We start from the raw sequence: 18,615 nt of genomic DNA on the forward strand, positions 1-18,615 counted from the left end.
TGATAATGAATGCTTCACAAATGCACAAATATTAGACTGCTTGTAGATGGAGACTTAGATCTAAAATGAATTGATATAATGTCATTATATAAGTGTTTTAAGGTAAATTATCAATTAAGCTGACCTCCAATGGTCATGTATAGCTACAGGGATGAATTATCGCTAGGGAGACACAACAACTACCCCATTTCAAATTGGGGCCTCCTTGAGGGGGACCATGGCATTTTAGGGTATCATGGTCTTGGCCAGGACGTACCATGCCCTTGTCCCACTGCAAAAGGGACCAAAATAAGGTGCCAAGGAGGTGGGTACTCCTGTGTGGGACCCACAATAGGTTATTCATGACATCAAAGTTGGGTAATAAGAACAAATCATACCTAAAGAGGGGATGGGAATAGAACACACTAAAATAGGAGCACAAACATGAGGTGTAAATTGTATTAGTGAGTTTACAAAGCTACACTTGGTTTCAAAAATATTTTTGAAGTGAGTCAAGTTCCACTCCTTAATTTTTTGTTTCAACATGTTGGGTGTTCCTCGTTCCACCACTCCTCCAACAAGTCAATATTTTTTGCATCCTTTAGCCACATGTTTTCAAATTTGAAGACACATCTAACTGGGCTTGGTTCCCCCAAACTGTCCACTTGAATTAGGTAGTGGCTAGATCTAAAACATGGGAGGATGGACCCCTCTAGAGTGAAGGGGAATGAGCTTAGATCCCTAGCAAATAAAAAATTGTCAAGCTTCTCTACAATCTGACTAAAACATAGCCTTCTATTAGTCCATGCGTATGAACCATTAGAAAGGCCAATGTCCATCAAACAATTTCTTTCCACCCAATTTTTAAAATCCTTCTGAGACCGATTCTCACCTATGAATCCACCTCTCTTATCACTATCATATTGTATAACATTGAAAACTCCCTAATAATGTGACAAATATTGGGATGAAGACCAAGAAAATCTTCCAATTTCACTCATAGATTGCTCTTCTTGATGCATGAATTTGACCCATAAATGTTCACCAATGAAAAATGTAGATTTTAAAAGGCACTCTTGATCTTGCAACCTAGCTAATTAGGACCCTCCACCAATTTTTCTAAACACATTGATTGAGGCCGCAAAAAGATGGCAATGCCCCCAAAAGCCCTAATTCCTTGAACCGCTAGAGCATGCTAACTTTTTACTTTTCTCCTAAATATATATAAATCAGTGTTGGTCAATTTAGATTCTTGAATTTGGAAAAATATCTTCTTTTGAAAGTCCCATTGTATGCTTGACCAATTGTTGCTTGTTAGGGGTGTTTGAGCCCTAACATTCCAAGATAAAAGCCTCATGGCTCATTGTGAAGTGGGCCTCCCTTCCTTGATCTCAACATCATGATGATCTTGGCTTAACCTTCAACATCTCTATTTATGACCCTCTTCTCTTCGAAAGTTTTCCTTCCTTTGGTTTTCCTTTTGCCACAATCTAGTTTGGTTTTCTCAGAGGGTTTCTGATTGATCCCTAGTTTGTTAATGTTAGTTGTCATTGCTTTTTTAGCCTCGAGATCTGTAAGATCTCTAAATAAAATAAAATTCTCTTCTTCTAGAAGATCCCCTTCTTCTATTGATAATTGCTTATCTTCTATCAAATTAATGATATGATTCAAACTGATGACCCCATCCTTAAGACAAGTCACAAGAGTGTTGTTCTGATCCATTGATTCATATGTTATTTCCATTAGCTAATTGTTGATATCATAGGTGGGGGAAGAAATTTATGCTTGCCTCTACATATGATCTACTATAAGGTGTATACTGATAAACTGGGCTGGAGGGATCTAGGTTTTTTGAGGATCCATTCTTAAGGGGAGTTTTATCCCCTTTGTCCTCAACAACTTTGCTCGAAATTGCATCTGGTGAATTTGAAATAGAATAAATTTTGTGCTTCTTGGAAACCTCCATAATATCTTCTTCCACCAAGGGGCATTTTTATTTATCCTTACTTTGAGGGGCCCTCTCAATCCCCATCTCCCTGCTGGTCTTTATGGCCCGTCCATGGCTTGCCTAGGCTACAAATGAAGCTACTACTATTCTTAAGGCCCCAAGCCCTTTTGATCCTCCTGAGGAACTTCTTGCCTCAAAATTTTTCCTTAGGAGACACAGTCCTCCAATTTGACCCCTTTTTATTGTAACCCTCTAGAACCATCTCCCATTATCAGTGATTATTTCCAACTCCTCTAGATCTTGACATCTCGATTGATTTCAATATATACTTTCACTATCAATCCCGATTTACGATTGAGGAAATCTTCGTCAACTCCCCAAAAGGAGCCCAAAGCATCTCTTCTTCTTCCCAGTGCTTCTATATTCCAATATTCAAAAGGTAGATTGACCAAACTAATCCACATTAGGGATTTACTAATGTAGTGTTTTCATTGGATCAAAGTTGGGTATCCAATTTGTGCTATAAAAACAAAAAACCTCAAAAAGGAGGGGGCAACCATGCAATATTTGTTGTTTTAAATTTGAATCTATGCATTTAACCAAAAAGAAATCATTCAAGAGTGGTCTGATATGCACCCTTCCTTTGAAGCTTCTGGTCCACTAGTCCATGAATCGACAACTAGGACATCCTCTACACCATATCATTTGACGAAAAGAGCATTGTCCTTCAATAGATCCACTACTGAAGATAAGATTTTTGTTGAAATGACAAAAGATTTGCTTTTGGGTGGCTTCAACAGTTTCCACTTGCTACCTATTGCCTTGATAATTCCCTTATTTTGAATCCTCATATTCCTTTCGAAATTTATCTTTCCATTCTTATGCAAATGCCACTGAGCATACCCCCTATGTCTAAAATCATTGCTAGCTTTCCCACCTCCCAATGGAATAACTTTTGCTTTGGTGGCAAAGGTTAAGGTGTTTGAGGAAATGTTTCCCCACTTGTCGATATTCTTCCTTCTTCCCTGGTTGCACATATGTACCATTTCTCCTAATGACCACAAGATTTTTTAGTTTTACAATAAACTATGTTTTTTTATTGCTAATATAATATTACACTTGAATAAGGCATAACAAAGTCTCCAACTTCAACTCTTGCGTAACAAGTCCCATGGTACTTAGCACCACCACTTTTTTCCTCAACTAAGATTTTATTGGGTGGAAAGGTATTATGAGCACCACATAGTAAACCTTGCTTAGGATATAATTGCAAAATCTAAAATAATATTGTGCCTCTAGATAGAATTGCTATTGTGATCATGTTTGAAACACTAGACTTTTTTTTATTTTAGTTGTCTTAGATTTTCAATTTATAATGCAATACCAAATTAGTTGTAGGTCTTTGTCACAACATCATACACATTAGAGATCACTTTCTAGGTTCAAATTACAAAAAACCCTTATTCACTTCTAGTGCAACACATGTTTATTTATATACTATCATTTCAATCAATCAATTTAACTTCGTAAATACAAAACTACATCTTAAGAACATTTCATCCTTAAATGTCCAAAAGATACACTCACAATGAATATAAAAAAATAAATTTGATTTTATAATAAAACTATTTTAAAAATATATTAAAAAAATAAAAGAAAATAACTAAAAAAAAATGTCACTTATTGAATAATTAAAAAAACCTATACAATTTTTAAACCCAAAAATACAATACATATTGTGAACATAATTATAGTCATTTCATTATTATCCCCGCTCATTTATTATTATATCCAAATGTAACTAATTTATATAAAAAATATGAGTTTATAGATGACTGATAAATTTTTAAGCAATGTGAGTGCCTTTCAAAATCCGCTCAAGCTTGAAGGATAAACACTCATCATTAACAATCACATTGGATGTCGCCTTTGACGTGGCAATCCAATCTCGCATCAATGTTAAACCAGTAAATTGAAAATCCATAAGGATATAAACATTTCATCCTCCATATTTTCTGGGACAAATCCTTGAGTATATAATATAAAATACACACCATGTTCGGGCTGCTCTGTTATATGCGTATATAAAACGGAATGTGAGCTTACAGTTACATTCATATACGCATGCAAAACGTAGAAACACATGTGCATATGTCATTTGGAGGAAATGGGTTATCTGCTGTTGAGAAGAATACACCGATCTTCCAACTTTATTCGAAAAACCTGCTTCGCAAGCCATCAGATTAATGCAGATGTTATTCCTCTTTCAAAAGAACTTGCTGCCAATTTTGACAGCTTTTCAAATCCCTGGATGACCAGAATGATGAGTACTACAATAGACACAAACTTAAGTATCCTGCCCAATACTCTGGACAAAAATAGCGACACCTACAAGCAAAATTATGGGCTTATGGAGGGTCTTTTAGCCCAACTTAAGCGCAATATTGACAAGGTATTTAGTTAACTCCTGTAAAATGTTTTTAAAATTATACGGTGAATCCATATTCGATATCATTGATGGCCAGGTTGATTACCACAGGTATGGTACGTTAGTTTAAGTTGCATAGATAGTTTGCCATTCCAGAACATAAAATTTACTGTATGGCCTAAAAAAGCCTCTTTAAGGTCTGTGTGTTTAACATGGTCTTATAAGATTCCTTCAATAATTACAGCAAGTTTCAATTTTGTCTTCAATAATTGTAAAATACTTGATTACACTTAGGCATCCTGTTTGATGCCCCTAAAAAAATGTTTTAAATATACATAATCATAAGTTAATTGTAATTCTGTTTTCTAGTATAATATAAAATACTTTGCATTTTGGTTTTTCTGTTTTTTGTCATTAAGAATCATTTTAAATAGTCTTATTACAGCCTGGGGATTTCAACTTAAGTCACTGTCTTTAGGAATGTGCCACTTTGCCACTACAATTTGAGGATTTAACTAGAGTTACTATCTTACAAACGCACCACTTTGCCACGACAATTTGAGTAACTATCTTTCAGAATGCACCACTTTGTTGTGACAATATGGGGAGTTCATCGAGTCACTATCTTTATGAATGCACCACTTTGCCATGACAATTGGGGATTTCAACTTGAGTCACCATCTTTAAGAATGCACCACTTTGACACTACAATTTTGGGGTTGCAATTTGAGTCACTGTGTTTACGAATGTACCACTTGACAATTACAATACATACCCTTGGGCAAAACATGAATATATTTAATATTAAAACATTTATAAATATAAGGTTATCCTTATCCAAGATTTCTTAGTTCATGTGAAGCCTGAATGTACCCTCATGATATATCAAGTATCAATGTTTCTAGATTCACATAAAGCCCACAAGGGTTCCATTCTTGCAAAATGCACTGAGGACCATACACCCTTGAAGCCAAAGGCATGTTTATTTGTAGGGTTAAGCTTGAAGATTTGTTTCTCACCTTCACAAAAAATTACTCATGAAGAACATCTTGTAGAATTTTTTTGTATTTGAATAGGCAGCTCATTAAGACTATTCTCAAATTCACTTTGTATATGATGGTCATAGCAACAATAAATTACTTATCAAGAATACTTGAAAATCCCTGTATTTGAATAGGTAGGCTCAAGAAGAATTCTGTTTTCAAATTCACTTACTGAATCAATCATTAAGAAGATAATTCTACAATTTTTTGTATCTGAAGAGGATGGTTTGTGATGACTCTTAATTCCTAAATTTCACTCCATGTGCCATGTTCATGTTCCTCTTACAGGATTTAAACATCATTTTGTCACATATTCCAAATATACAAGACAAGGACACAAGCAATGTGACCCTAGTTTCCTAGGATGTTGAGATTCATTGATATAAGTTGTGTGGGTTGATAAAAAAAGAATATGGCATTGTGTTATAGTGGCTTGATGGATGATGACTCTTATCTGGCATAAAAATGAATGTGCAGGTGTTGGAAGGAGGGGGACCTAAAGCGGTAGAGAGGAACAGATCAAGGAATAAGCTTCTTGCTAGGGAGCGCATTGATCACCTGTTGGACCCTGGCTCCTCCTTCCTTGAGTTATCTCAGGTATGTAGTTCCATTTGAAATGTAAAGAGAAGAAATGACATTCACTTAGATTGGCAAACATAAATTCAATGTATCTTTGATGAAGTCAAAATTTATGGATATTTTTCTTTATTCATTGGCATGGTTTGCTTTTTCTATTACAATTAAATCAGGCTTCAGCATTCCTTTTATTGCATTCTCTGAAGCTCATTTATTAAGCAAAAGAGGAACAAAAAGATTTCAAAAGTTGAAGAACATAAAACCTTCAATCCTCTAGCAAAAACTTATCTTTTGTACAGAATTAACTTATTTAGAGGGAGATCAACTCCCTTAATAGCTAGATCATTGGACAATGCATTTTGGACATGGTGAATGTGGTGAAAGGTAATTCTTTTGAATGACTTAGTCAACAAAGCAATTTGTAACATCTCAAACAGCAGCATGTGTAATGATTTCCAGTCTTGCTATGAACTTCCAGCTCTCTGGTCTTTAAGGTACAGCTTGTTATGGTTGATTGTGTGTTGTGTTTGACCTTAAGCTCATTTTGAGAAGTAGTTCCATCAATTCTATATTATATCCGCATGTTATTTGTATCGGCACTTTATAGCAATGTTACATCTTTTTTGATGGGTTTATGTTAATGCTTAACATAGGTTGAATGTTATCCGAGATCATCGTAAACCCACAACACATAAACCTGCAAACTATTTGACATAATGTTCATGAGAAGAGTGCAAAAAAATTGGCTCAAATAGGGTGGGTCATTTCACCCAGGCAGTACCCTGGGTCTACCCAGAAGTGGAACCATACCAAATCGTGACCCATATTGTACTGGTATGTGTACCCAACCCAAAAGACAGGTACTCGGTAACATAGCATGATACTCAGCTTTCTAAAAAATAGCAGGTTAGAAGGCATAAGATGCCATTTGCCAACGAGGCTTTGCCCTATGTCATGTACTTCTATTCTTGCTCACCATTTGCTGCTACATATGCCTCCATATTGGGATAGTGGTTGTACTTGTCAATGCAATAGTCTTTTGGGACTGCTAGAAGCTCAATCACTGGTGTTACCCTTTGTGCCAAAACAACACTGTCACCATCACCATAATTGTAAGATAGTGCCCTTTGGTTGTGCCATCCTCCCCAACCTTTAATTGTCATTTCATTGCTAGGCTACCATCACTTGACACAATATTACTTGTCTCTCCATTACAGGTTGCATGTACACTATGTACCTTTCACTTTGATGCTATAATCTTCTACAATAATAGCTCCCTTCTCACTGTAAACTTCACTTAAGCAATAAGTCGATGACTTAAATGGTAATATCTCAATCATTGTGTGCTCTTCTATGCTTTGCAATAATTTATAGCAATAGTAAACTGTCTGACTCCCCTCTTAACTTAATTCACTACCATTTGTGATAAATGCAAGGTTTAAAAGTAATCAATTTTCATCTACAGTTCTTATTTGATTGCATCTGAAGTCCACACGATCCTCCCTTCACTCCCCTCAAGCATGCTGTATGCTGTACACTTGTTAGTGCGTATTTATGGTCAAAACATGGTTCACCTTTAAACTATGCTTACTCTTCTATCCCAGCTCTTAACCAATTGGTGTTGGCTGCCAATTGTTTCCCCTCGTCCTCAAATCCTGTATTTATGTTCCTACTGTCGCCCTCCTTTAGTTATGTGTTGTTACTGAATTCTTATAATTCCTGCATTGAGCCTCTATCCATTCTTACATCCAACCCTTATCATTATTTGATGTATTGATATTTACTAAAATGGAACATTCCTGCAATCTTTCATGCATTCATTGGGCATTGTGGCTCTCTTTTCACATCATTAGACTTGGTTTGTTTTAATTATTCATTATGCTGCATTTCCTATTCTGCACATTTAATTCTATTGATATCAACTGCCTACACTATCTCCGATTGGTCAAAACAGGTTTTTTCATTATTTGATACATGCACCATTAGTGTTATTACAATGGTTCAATCTGATCCTTATTGACGTATATAGGCACCTTTGAGCCATCCGAGCAGGCTAACTAGATGGGTTATTTGGCAGAATCTGCTCCACTGCAAAGGGCCCTAGCCAGGTTACATGAAGCTCTTTTAGGTTCTTCTTATTTCACGAGTCATACATAAAAACTTAACTCCCAACAAAAAACTGTGCTGCTTGATGTTTTGCCTTAACCTTTTGATGCCTTGATTCTACTACGTCAACAAATTATTCTTTGCCAAATGAATGAGCTCTTGAACTCTTCCATGCATTGACTGCTTATCATCTAACCATGTTTCTCTAGCAGTGGACAAACTTGGAATGAAATTTAACAGGCATCATCGCTTCTTTCTCATTTTACCAATTGAAATGGCACCTGCTTTGTAAATCACTTACATGTAGTCATGCATGCCCATGATACTGAGGGTATATTCTCACTCCAATGGACAGCCCTCATGACAAGTCTTGATCATAATGTTCTTTGATATCTTATTTAAGTACTATGTAAAGATTTTTCAGTTTTGTCATCAATGTTTTGGATGACTTCATGATCCATGATTATGATGAAAGAAGAGAGCAAGAAAATAGGATGGCCCCACTGGACATGCCCTGCATGACAAGTCTTGATTATATTGTTCTTGATTATCTTATTGAAGTACTGCATAAAGATTTTTACTATCAATGTTTTGGATCACACTACATGATCCATCACCAAGATGAAAGAAGAAAGCAAGAGAATAGAATCACGGAGTGTGATCCCATTCTATTCCCTTGGTCTCTTCTTTCATCTTGATGTTAGATCATGGAGTGTGATCAAAACATAGATGATACAAATATTTACACAGTACAATCTAGAAACATTTATACTCATTATAGACAGTGAAAATTTGATATCTTTAATCATATTGAAGCATTTTCTTATTTCCATTACCTTGTGGTTGATATGCTAAACTCTTATAATGTACCGTGAACTTGGGCAACAATTTCTCTATAGTTTGTGCCACTAAATGCTTTCCCTAGTCACCACTTATTAAACTAAGTCAGAATTTAAATTTGGTAATAATGAGCTCATTCATGAATCTTACCGTTGTTTGAACTGTAAAATCTCATGTTGGTGCTGCCTCTGCAGATTGAGTATAGTAATCTATGTTGTGATGATATAACACATTCTACTTCTGTGTGTGGGTGGCTTGATCAACCCAACAAAGTCCTTGCCCCACTTCTTAAATGGCTCTTGAATAAGCACCGATACTGACAGCTTCTTATCCCTTCAATTGAGTTTCCCTTTTTGCTAGCATATATTGCATACAAATAAATGTGAGTCAGTGTGCGAAGCTGGCCACCAATGACCTGCCTGCCACACTTTAATAGTCATTGCCTTAGTTGCATCTTGATCTCCAAAAAATCCATCACACTGGTGCATCACAGACTCTCTTTCATGCTCTGTTATGCATCTATATGACACTTCATCCAAATATTGATGGCTCACTTCTCAAATGGCTCCTGATTAAGCATCAATACTAATGGTGTCTTATCCCTTTGATTCTGTTTCCCAATGTATTGGCATGGTTTACATGCTCTTGTAAACTCATGTGTGTCCTGCAAAGTTGGCCACCATAACCTGCCGACAATAAATCCATACTTGTGATCTTTGCATCATAGTGATATAAAAAGTCTCCATAAAACTTGTGTAACATGTCTCGTTTATGCAAAACTCATCCATCCTCATATTGTCTAAATTACCATTTATCTGTTGATATGGTGTTGCATGGACTAACTGCTTTTTCTGTGCTGTTGTGTAGTGCATAGGAGCTTACCTTGATGTGAGGAGGCCAACAATCTTCTAGTTTCTGTCAGATCATTTCTATCTAGAAGAGGTGCATGTCAGTTAAATCATCCTTGATTGCACCATTTGTAGCCTTTCCCATGTCAATGTGTGACTAATGATCAGGTCCATTTTGCCATTTCCTTGGCTTCACAATAATATCAATTCTAAACTTTTGAAATAACTTAAACCATCTGCAGATTCTTCAATATAATACAGGCTTGTTTACAAGGCATTTCAATGCTTGATGATTGAGAGTCACTGAAGGATACTGCCTAAACTTCTACAAGGCGTATACCATCCCTAAAACTTCATGATTTATTGGTGTATACTTTATTTTTGCTGGTGTAATATCCCCTTTTGAGCATATACCTGATTTTGCCCAAAAATAACGATTCCAACAAATGCAATTTATTTACACAGAATATTCAATACTATAATAACATTAAATAATCACAATTCAATTTAGAGAATCTTAATTAATTAACATCAAAGCATTAATATCAAGGATCTACGATCATATACAAATAATCTCTATTGAAATCAAAATATCCTAAATTCATTCGTATCTATTTCACAGCTTATTTCCAATAGCCAACCATATTAGGATTCCGATGGAAAAGCTTAATTGGACATCGGGAGACTATCATCCTCAACCAAGCCCAAGGGCACAGAAGGAGCCTTTGAGTCATTCAACCCCTGTTGCCGGGAATAATCATTATGTTATGTTGTCATATTATGTTTATGTTGTCATCGGTAATAATGAGTTACGGCGGTCAGTTAGTTAGTCGTCCAGAAGGGCAATTGGACGCGACGGTTGGTCGCACCCCTTCGGGTATTATATATTGCGTACCTTTCCTTCGAAGTGGATCATGATAGTCGTGTCAAATGTAATGTTATAAGCACTTGATGTACATGGACTGTTGAATTAATACAGAGATTGGTTATTTAATGTATTTCCATTATGTTCTGTGCATTTACTTTCTGCATTTAACCGTTTACCCGAGAGGGCAAACATTTGGCGTCGTTGCCTAGACGTACTCGGGAACGGAAGACGCGGATGGCACACGGACGCGACGGGCCTACCCGTCGGTGAGATGAACCCAGAGACCGACGACGCACACACGAAACAAGAGGCGAAGGGGAAATTGAACCCTATGATAATCCCGACACAATGTTGATATAAATTGTGGTCGAAAGGGAAAAATAAAAAACTAAAAGAATTGTGTACATGGTGTGTGCTTGCTATGTACGAAGGTGATTTATGCCAAATATATTAAATAAAGACAGAAATAAGAAAGCAGAAACGGACGAGTGGGAGGCCGCGCAGAGGGCCTTGATTTTGGAGCAGCAAGTAGAACAGAGACAGAGGCTGAGGCAACTTGCCGAAGGACAACCTGCCGAAGGGTGGTCTAAAGGGAACCACAGAGGTGTCACGGAGGGTGCAGAAGCCGAGGGAAGTTTCTACGCGTCGCCAGAACACCGTAGGGCGCGAAGCCACGAAGAGTTTCTGGCGGAAACAAGGTTAAGGAGAGATCTAGTCGAAGTGACTCGGGATCAGTTTAGAAACTTATCCCTTACACCACGGAGTGAAGATCACCAACGGGAACCAAGAGTGGGCGCGGGTGGGAGCGAAGGGGAGGGCAATCGTACGAGTGTAGGTGCCACACACGACAGACAAAACACCGTACCTCCAGTCGCCCACGCAAGACACACCACTGGCGCCATCGTAGGAAGCAGTGCAGGGTCATAGCCACAGGCACAGCCACCCCCAGGAAGACGACCCGGGATGGCGAGTAAACAAAAATTGCCAAAGTTCACAGGGGATAGCAAGGAAGACCCCCCTACGGCACTGCCGTACATGTGAAACCATTTGGTCCGCCAACGGAGTGACAAACCAGGATGATTGGGTACAACAGTTCCCAGCCACGTTACGTGGAGTTGCCATAGATTGGTACTCCGATGTGGAGAAGCAAAAAGTGGCCACGTGGGCCAATCTACAGAAGGAATTCACGGAGGAGTTTCGGTTGCTCCGTGATGACAATGAAATTGTAACGGAGATATACAGTACTAAACAAGGTACCAAGGAGACAGTACGAGCATACAGCAGGAGGCTGAAGGAATTGCTAGGTAAAATGGAAAGTCAACTAGCAGATGGGTTGAAAAAGCGATGGTTCGTGGAGGGACTAAAGCATTCCCTTCGAAAGAAGATGAAAATCGTTCCACCTACATCGTACGAAGACGCATACAATAGAGCGATGAATCTCGAGAGCGAGACCAAGACATCGAAGAAAAAGAAAAAGAAGGATAGCTCGTCCGAGGAGGATGACTCGTCACAGGAAAGCAGCAGCGACAACGAGGCTGGCAAACGGGTGCAAGCGCTCCAGAAAGACATGGAGCGAATGAGGAGGGAATTCAAAATAATGAAAAGCACCGGTCGGACCGAAGGGGACATATGGTGCACTGAGTGCAAAGAGGAGGGGCACACAAAGGGTACTTGCCCGAAGAAGGCATTCTGCGAGATTTGCCAAGTGATGGGACACTCCATCAAGGAATGCCCATACAACATGAAAACCCGAAGTACGCAAATGAGCCAAGTGTTGTTCACGGAGCAGGCCACAACATTCGCACCAGCAGGTACGGCCCAGCAAACCAACACAACGGCATCATCTGGAGGTTACTGGGACAACAGACGCGGCGGCGGAAGGAATAGCAACAATAACAATAACGGAAGCCGTATCCAGTATGACGCCAAGGGCCGGCCAATTATCCAATGTAGGGCCTGTAATCAGTGGGGGCACTTCGCCCGTGATTGCACGAAGGAAGCCACCCCTCAGTACCTCTGTCGATGGTGTGGGCCAGGCGACCATGAGGACGCAAATTGCCCACAGGCAGGGGTTAATCTCCTCAACATTGAGAAGGCTGAGAAGACTGGTGAGAAAGATGTACTGGCGATCACTCGCGCCCAGACGAAAAAGGGCACTTATCCCGACCCCCGTACGGAGAAGGAGAGATTACGGGAGGCAAGGGCCAATATTGAACGTGAGATGACGGCCGAACGACGGGACAACGAGGTGGCGAATACATCATCCCGTACGGAAGCGGAAAATAACATCATTGGGCAAGTACTGCAGATGGAAGTACCTATAAGGGTAAAGGATCTTCTAGAAACAATGCCATAGTTAAGAACCGCCATTTTTAATTCCATACAAACCACTGCGCAGGCACCTTTGCATGCCACACGAGCGGAAGTTCCGGTCAGCCCCTCGGCTGACCCAATGTTGTTGGCCTTGAAAAGTGGTCGGCATCCTGCTGTAGTAGAGATGGGAATTCTCGGGGCTATCCTCAAAGACACCATCGTGGACGGAGGTTCGGGGGTGAATGTACTGCTAGAGGATACGTGGAAGAAGCTGGGGAAGCCAAAACTATGGCCACCCATGTTCAACTTGGTAGGTGCAGACCAGCACGGCATCAAGCCACTCGGCACCCTGATGGCCCAGCTGGTCACCATCGGCACGCAACCTTTCATACTAGATTTTGTGGTAATCCCACTCAAGAAGAAGGGGTACGATGCCATCTTAGGCAGAGGGTGGCTGGTTACAGCAAAGGTGAACCACGACTGGAAAAACGACACCCTTTCTATGGAGAAAGGGGGGCGGAAGTACACCATTGATCTGAGGACCTAGGTTGTTGACGAGGAACTGGCATCATCTTTGGAATCGGAGGGTGAAGGAAAAGGCTACTCGAGGGCCGAAGGACGGGGCTGCAGGGAGCCCAACGATGAAGGGATTCTCGAACTAGGAGAGTGCTTCGAGGATGAGACAGGGTCATTGAACGGGCTCTTCCATTGGCAGATGGAGGATTATGAAATGTTCCAGAGCTATAGGCTCGAAGTAGAGGAACCAGAGCAAGTAATAGAGGAGGTGTACCTGCCAGAATACATAGAATATTGGAGGGGAGATGCCCCAAACCTTGGCGACGTAGATAATCCAAAGAGTGTCGACAATGATTGGAACCCTGTGTGGAAGGCCGCAGCCTTCAAAATCTTTATTATTCTTCTTCTTCTTATGTACGGGAAGGAGACCGTGGTCCCTGTAGAATTTGTGGTTCCAGGTCTTCGGATGGCCATTGAAAATAGATTGGCCACCAACGGGCCCAAATTGAAACCCTACCACGTGAAGCGCGCAGGGGACCTGAGAGGCCGGACGGACACCTGAGAGCCCGGAGGGGGACCTGAGAGGATGGAAGGGGACTCGAGAGGCCGGGTAGGCGATTCAAGAGGCACAGGACCACAGCAGGCGACTCTCGGGCGAGGAAAACCGAGAAGGATGAAGGGCAATCCCAGAGACAAGGGACCCAAGCAGACGACTCTTTAGACAACTAAATTAGGAGATGAGAAAAAAAAAAAAACCGTACGGTCAATTATTATTATTTTTTTTTGAAAAAAACCGTACGGTCGTACGACAGGCGACCGTACGGTCAATTTTTTTTAAAAACCACCGTACGATGGGACCACCGGCGGTGACCACCGTGCGGTGGGCCACCGACGGCGACCACCGGCGGTGGTAACACCGTATGGTGGACACCGGCGGTGGTAACCACCGTCGTGTGGTGGCACTCGCAACTACAAAGCCCGCGCTGCGCCGCACAACGCCGCACAACCCGAAACAGTCCCGCACCACGCAGCCCAAGCAAAGGAAGAAAAAGAGGCTAACGGAGGGGGAAAAAAAGAAAAAGAAGAAGATGCAGCCGCACAACCACGTAGCCGCATAAACACACACGCAACCGCTTCGTTGTCAGTGGTCACTGTACAGTTGAACTGCGTTGGGCGTGCGGAAGGAGGACCGTTCGGTGTGCACAGTTGAGCATGTTGTCCGTACACTGGAGGTGTGTCCGTACGGTAAGGAGGGTGTCGACCGCACGGGAAGGTGGCCGCACGATTGGAGGTGTCAGTGCTGTTATTGACCGTATGGGGAGGTTGTAAAGAAAAAAAAACGACGACGACTTGATTGAAAAATGATTCGATGACATCTGGAGCCTGGACATTGAAAATATTGGAGTGTAGAAGAAGGGTTTTGACATCATAAAATATCACAGAAATGATGCGCGCCATGGACTTTCGTGGGGTTTTGAAGGTCGTAAATTGGTGTTAGCGCACCTGGGGCGCTGCCCCCGAACCCCGCAAGGGGCGCTGCCCCTCGACCCTGTTGGGGCGCTGCCCCAGACCTCGTGGGGGCGCTGCCCCTCGACCCCGCTGGGGGCATTGCCCCCAGACCCTCAGTTTATTTTTGAGCTACAGAATACCATGGGAAGTGTTGTGGTTGTCCGTACTATGAGAAAGAAGCTTGCAGCTAAGCATTGGCGGGGAAGCCATAAGCCGTAGAGGGAGACGGATTTGGAGGTTGCGAACAAACAGAGTTTGAGGGAAGGCATTGCAGCTCTGCGCCACACCAGGGAGTTATTCAGTTCAGATATCAGCTCGTAGCCTTTGTGCCAACGGGTTGTGGCCACCTCCAGGCAGGAATGGTATGCTTTGAGGAACTTGGAGTATGTCTCAGCTGGACATGCGGTTGCCTTGGTGGATGCACAGAGGGCTCGGGAGGAGTTGACCTCCAGGTTGGAGGCAGTACTAGCGTGAGACTTAGTTCAGCATACCCAGGAGTTGGATGCCGAGAGGGCAACGCGGGTGGCTATCGAGGACAACTTGGCTAGGGAGACAGTATCATTTGAGTAGCAGTTGGTGGAGGCTGAGACTGAAACGCGTGTTTTGCAGACAAGTTTGGTTTAGGCACAGGAGGACTTTGATGTCAAAAGAAGCAATAATGGTGAAATCTGCACTTGAGCATCGGATGGTAGCAGAAAAGGGTTTTTCAGGCGAGGACGCAACAAGTGTATAAGTTCTGGGCTTGACTGGCATCAGCAATTCTGTTTAATGTCATCTCTATTTTGTATTAAGTCGTCCGGAGACGACTTCTTTTCTTTTGGGGGGGATGATGTTGGCGGCAATATTGTACATGGAAATAAAACTAGTTAATTAAGTTGTAATCGTGTTGGTTAGTTGGCAACTGAGGGGTGGCAGTTGCGGGGCGACGGTTGGCGCTCGCACCCCCTCAGTATCTTTATATACTCTTTATTGTAACTTGTAAAGGACACGAATTGTGAATGGAATAACATATCTGATACTTGTCTGATATCTATGGCATTGTTCTGCATTACGTACTTTATGCTTTGAGTATTCACCCGAGAGGGCAAACACTGGTTATATTTCAGACATTGCTGATTCAATGGACAATTCTCTTGATTGATCGTTATTAATGATCTGGATTGCTGATCTGTTCTTATTCCCATTCCATCTTGATAACTTCAATTTCCATTTCTTGGATGCCTTCTCCAATTGGTTTGTCCTTCCTCTTATATCTTCAAGGTGTAGGAGTCACAACCCTTCATTGCAAGGGATGCAACTCTTCACATAAGGCTGTTTGTTAACTTAGAGGTGGTGATTATTTACCTTGGTCGGCCCCCTTATTTAATCCCTCAGTTTGCAATAAACTTCAGTTGGTCCTTTGCTAGTAATTGTATTCTTTTAAAATCTGGGTTGGCCCTTTATCAATTCCCTCTTGTTTACTGCTATATTTGGTAATTAAATAAGGAAGTAATAATACAGATGACAATGCATACCAGGCACAGGAGTAAATTATATCCTTATTCGCACATGAAATTATTACAGAGAAGAAGACCAGAGATGGTCGGCCGAGGATTACGATTGATCTGACTCTCTCCTCCTCCCTTCCTTGATGTACACAACATATTTAAAGGGCCTGATAGTTGCCAAGAGGAACACAACCGTCAACCGATGCTTATAACTACCTAAGAGTGATAACCCACTTAATACAAACAATTAATACATTGGCAGATAATCAATGCTATTGAACATAACAATAGGCATTTTATGCCGACTACACCTCTCCCAGTTTTTTTATATTAACACGTCTATGATTTGATGAGGGTTGTGCTCTGCATGGTGGGTCATGATAGTCCACCCTTCCCAAAATTGCTTGTCCTCAAGCAATATCAGTTTTAAACTTGTCAACTAAGTCCTTTGCCAATATGGGGATCCCAAATCAACCTTTGGAGATTTGTAATTGTCCTTGTGATGTAGTTAGCTTCTGCTGCACAACTCTGATATCATTTAGGAATCAGAGATTCTATACCAAGTGATGTTTCTTTCATTATCTTGGTTATGTCATTTAAACTCTAATGTCATTTAAAACATAAATGATAATATTATAAAATGTTCCTTGTTCAAAGTTCAAGTTCAATATTAAAATAATAATATCAAGTTTAACAATCAATTTTCAATGTCATAAGGAATTTCTAAATCTTCAACACCGGCATTATCATTGACATTAGATGATGTAGGAACATATTAAGAACCACAAGCAGTGCCATTGCCACTCGCACTAATGTGTCCTCACTTTCAAAGTCAGCTGTAACATGTTGGAAAGTGGAAACATCCAAATCAGTTTGCTTCGGATCCATATCCCACACCGTCATGGGGGATTGGGGGCAATGGATCCAAGGGGCAGTGGCCCTTGTGGTCTGCAGCACACCATTTTCATAATTTTTTAAAAGGCAACACCAAAGGTGGAAAAAATTAAAAAAAAAGGCAGAAAATGGATGAATTTGCCCTAGGTTTGCCTGGGTTTCCCTGGATCAACCTCACTTGCGTGCACCTTGTCTGTACCTGAAGGTGTATCGGATTGGATCATGCATCCAGTTTGAACTAAACCCGGATCCAGCCTGTCTGCAGACAGATCTGGTAGCATAGATTTTAGTGGCAATAATTCCTTTTTGTGGTTTGATTACCCATCTTATAGGCGTCTCTATTTTGATTTATTGCAGAACAAAAGATAAGACAAGTCAATCGTCCACATTCTTGCTTTACACGTACAAGGTATATTGAGCAAGAAGAAAAGCTGCTATTTGTAAATTACTTTTGTTTTTATTCTTTGAATTTTACTCGATGCTTACTTAGTTCTTATTGAAACTTGAGCATACAGTTTGAAGGGTGCAGCTGCTATGATATACATTCTACTTGTTAAATGGTTTGTGAATAGGCTATCTTTTAAGCTACAAAGTATGATTTGATTGGTAATCATTCCTTATTGTTTTGAGGTTGTCTTTTAGGTGTTCCTTCTGAATCATACCAGAACTGAGATTTGTCATGCAAAAAACATTAGGAGTACCAAAAGTTTTTGCCATTTGGTCATTTTTCCAATTTCAATATAATGAATTAATCAAAAGAATCCTATTTTTAATGCAATGGCAAAATAAAGCTTGCAGGACATGAGTTGTATGACGAGCCTTTACCTTCTGGAGGGATTGTCACAGGCATAGGGCCAGTTAATGGACGGTTGTGTATGTTTGTAGCCAATGATCCTACAGTTAAGGGTGGCACTTATTATCCTATAACTGTTAAGAAGCATCTTCGGGCCCAAGAAATTGCTGCAGAGTGTAATTTACCATGTATATATCTTGTTGACAGTGGTGGTGCTAATCTTCCAAGACAGGCAGATGTTTTTCCAGACAGAGATAATTTTGGAAGAATATTTTACAATCAGGCACAGATGTCAGCTGCAGGAATTCCACAGATTGCTTTGGTATTAGGTTCTTGCACTGCTGGAGGAGCTTATATTCCTGCAATGGCAGATGAAAGTGTGATTGTCAAAGGCAATGGCACTATTTTCTTAGCTGGACCTCCACTTGTCAAGGTATTGTTTAAATGCACAATATATTTGTATTGCT

The 18,615-nt window shown here is 40.6% G+C and overlaps 1 protein-coding gene across 1 annotated transcript in view; it reads left to right on the forward strand.

The window, feature by feature from the left end:
• Positions 1-3,867: 3,867 nt before the first annotated feature.
• Positions 3,868-18,615, forward strand: part of LOC131039419 (methylcrotonoyl-CoA carboxylase beta chain, mitochondrial) — a 147,942-nt gene continuing 133,194 nt past the window's right edge. Inside the window, exons 1-3 of the mRNA XM_057972178.2 lie at positions 3,868-4,379; positions 5,876-5,995; positions 18,147-18,581. Coding sequence (XP_057828161.1) covers positions 4,071-4,379; positions 5,876-5,995; positions 18,147-18,581 — 864 coding nt within the window. The 5' untranslated portion in view covers positions 3,868-4,070. The remainder of the gene's footprint in view (positions 4,380-5,875; positions 5,996-18,146; positions 18,582-18,615) is intronic.

Source organism: Cryptomeria japonica, chromosome 10 (genome assembly GCF_030272615.1).
Source record: "Cryptomeria japonica chromosome 10, Sugi_1.0, whole genome shotgun sequence".
Taxonomy (NCBI): domain Eukaryota; kingdom Viridiplantae; phylum Streptophyta; class Pinopsida; order Cupressales; family Cupressaceae; genus Cryptomeria; species Cryptomeria japonica.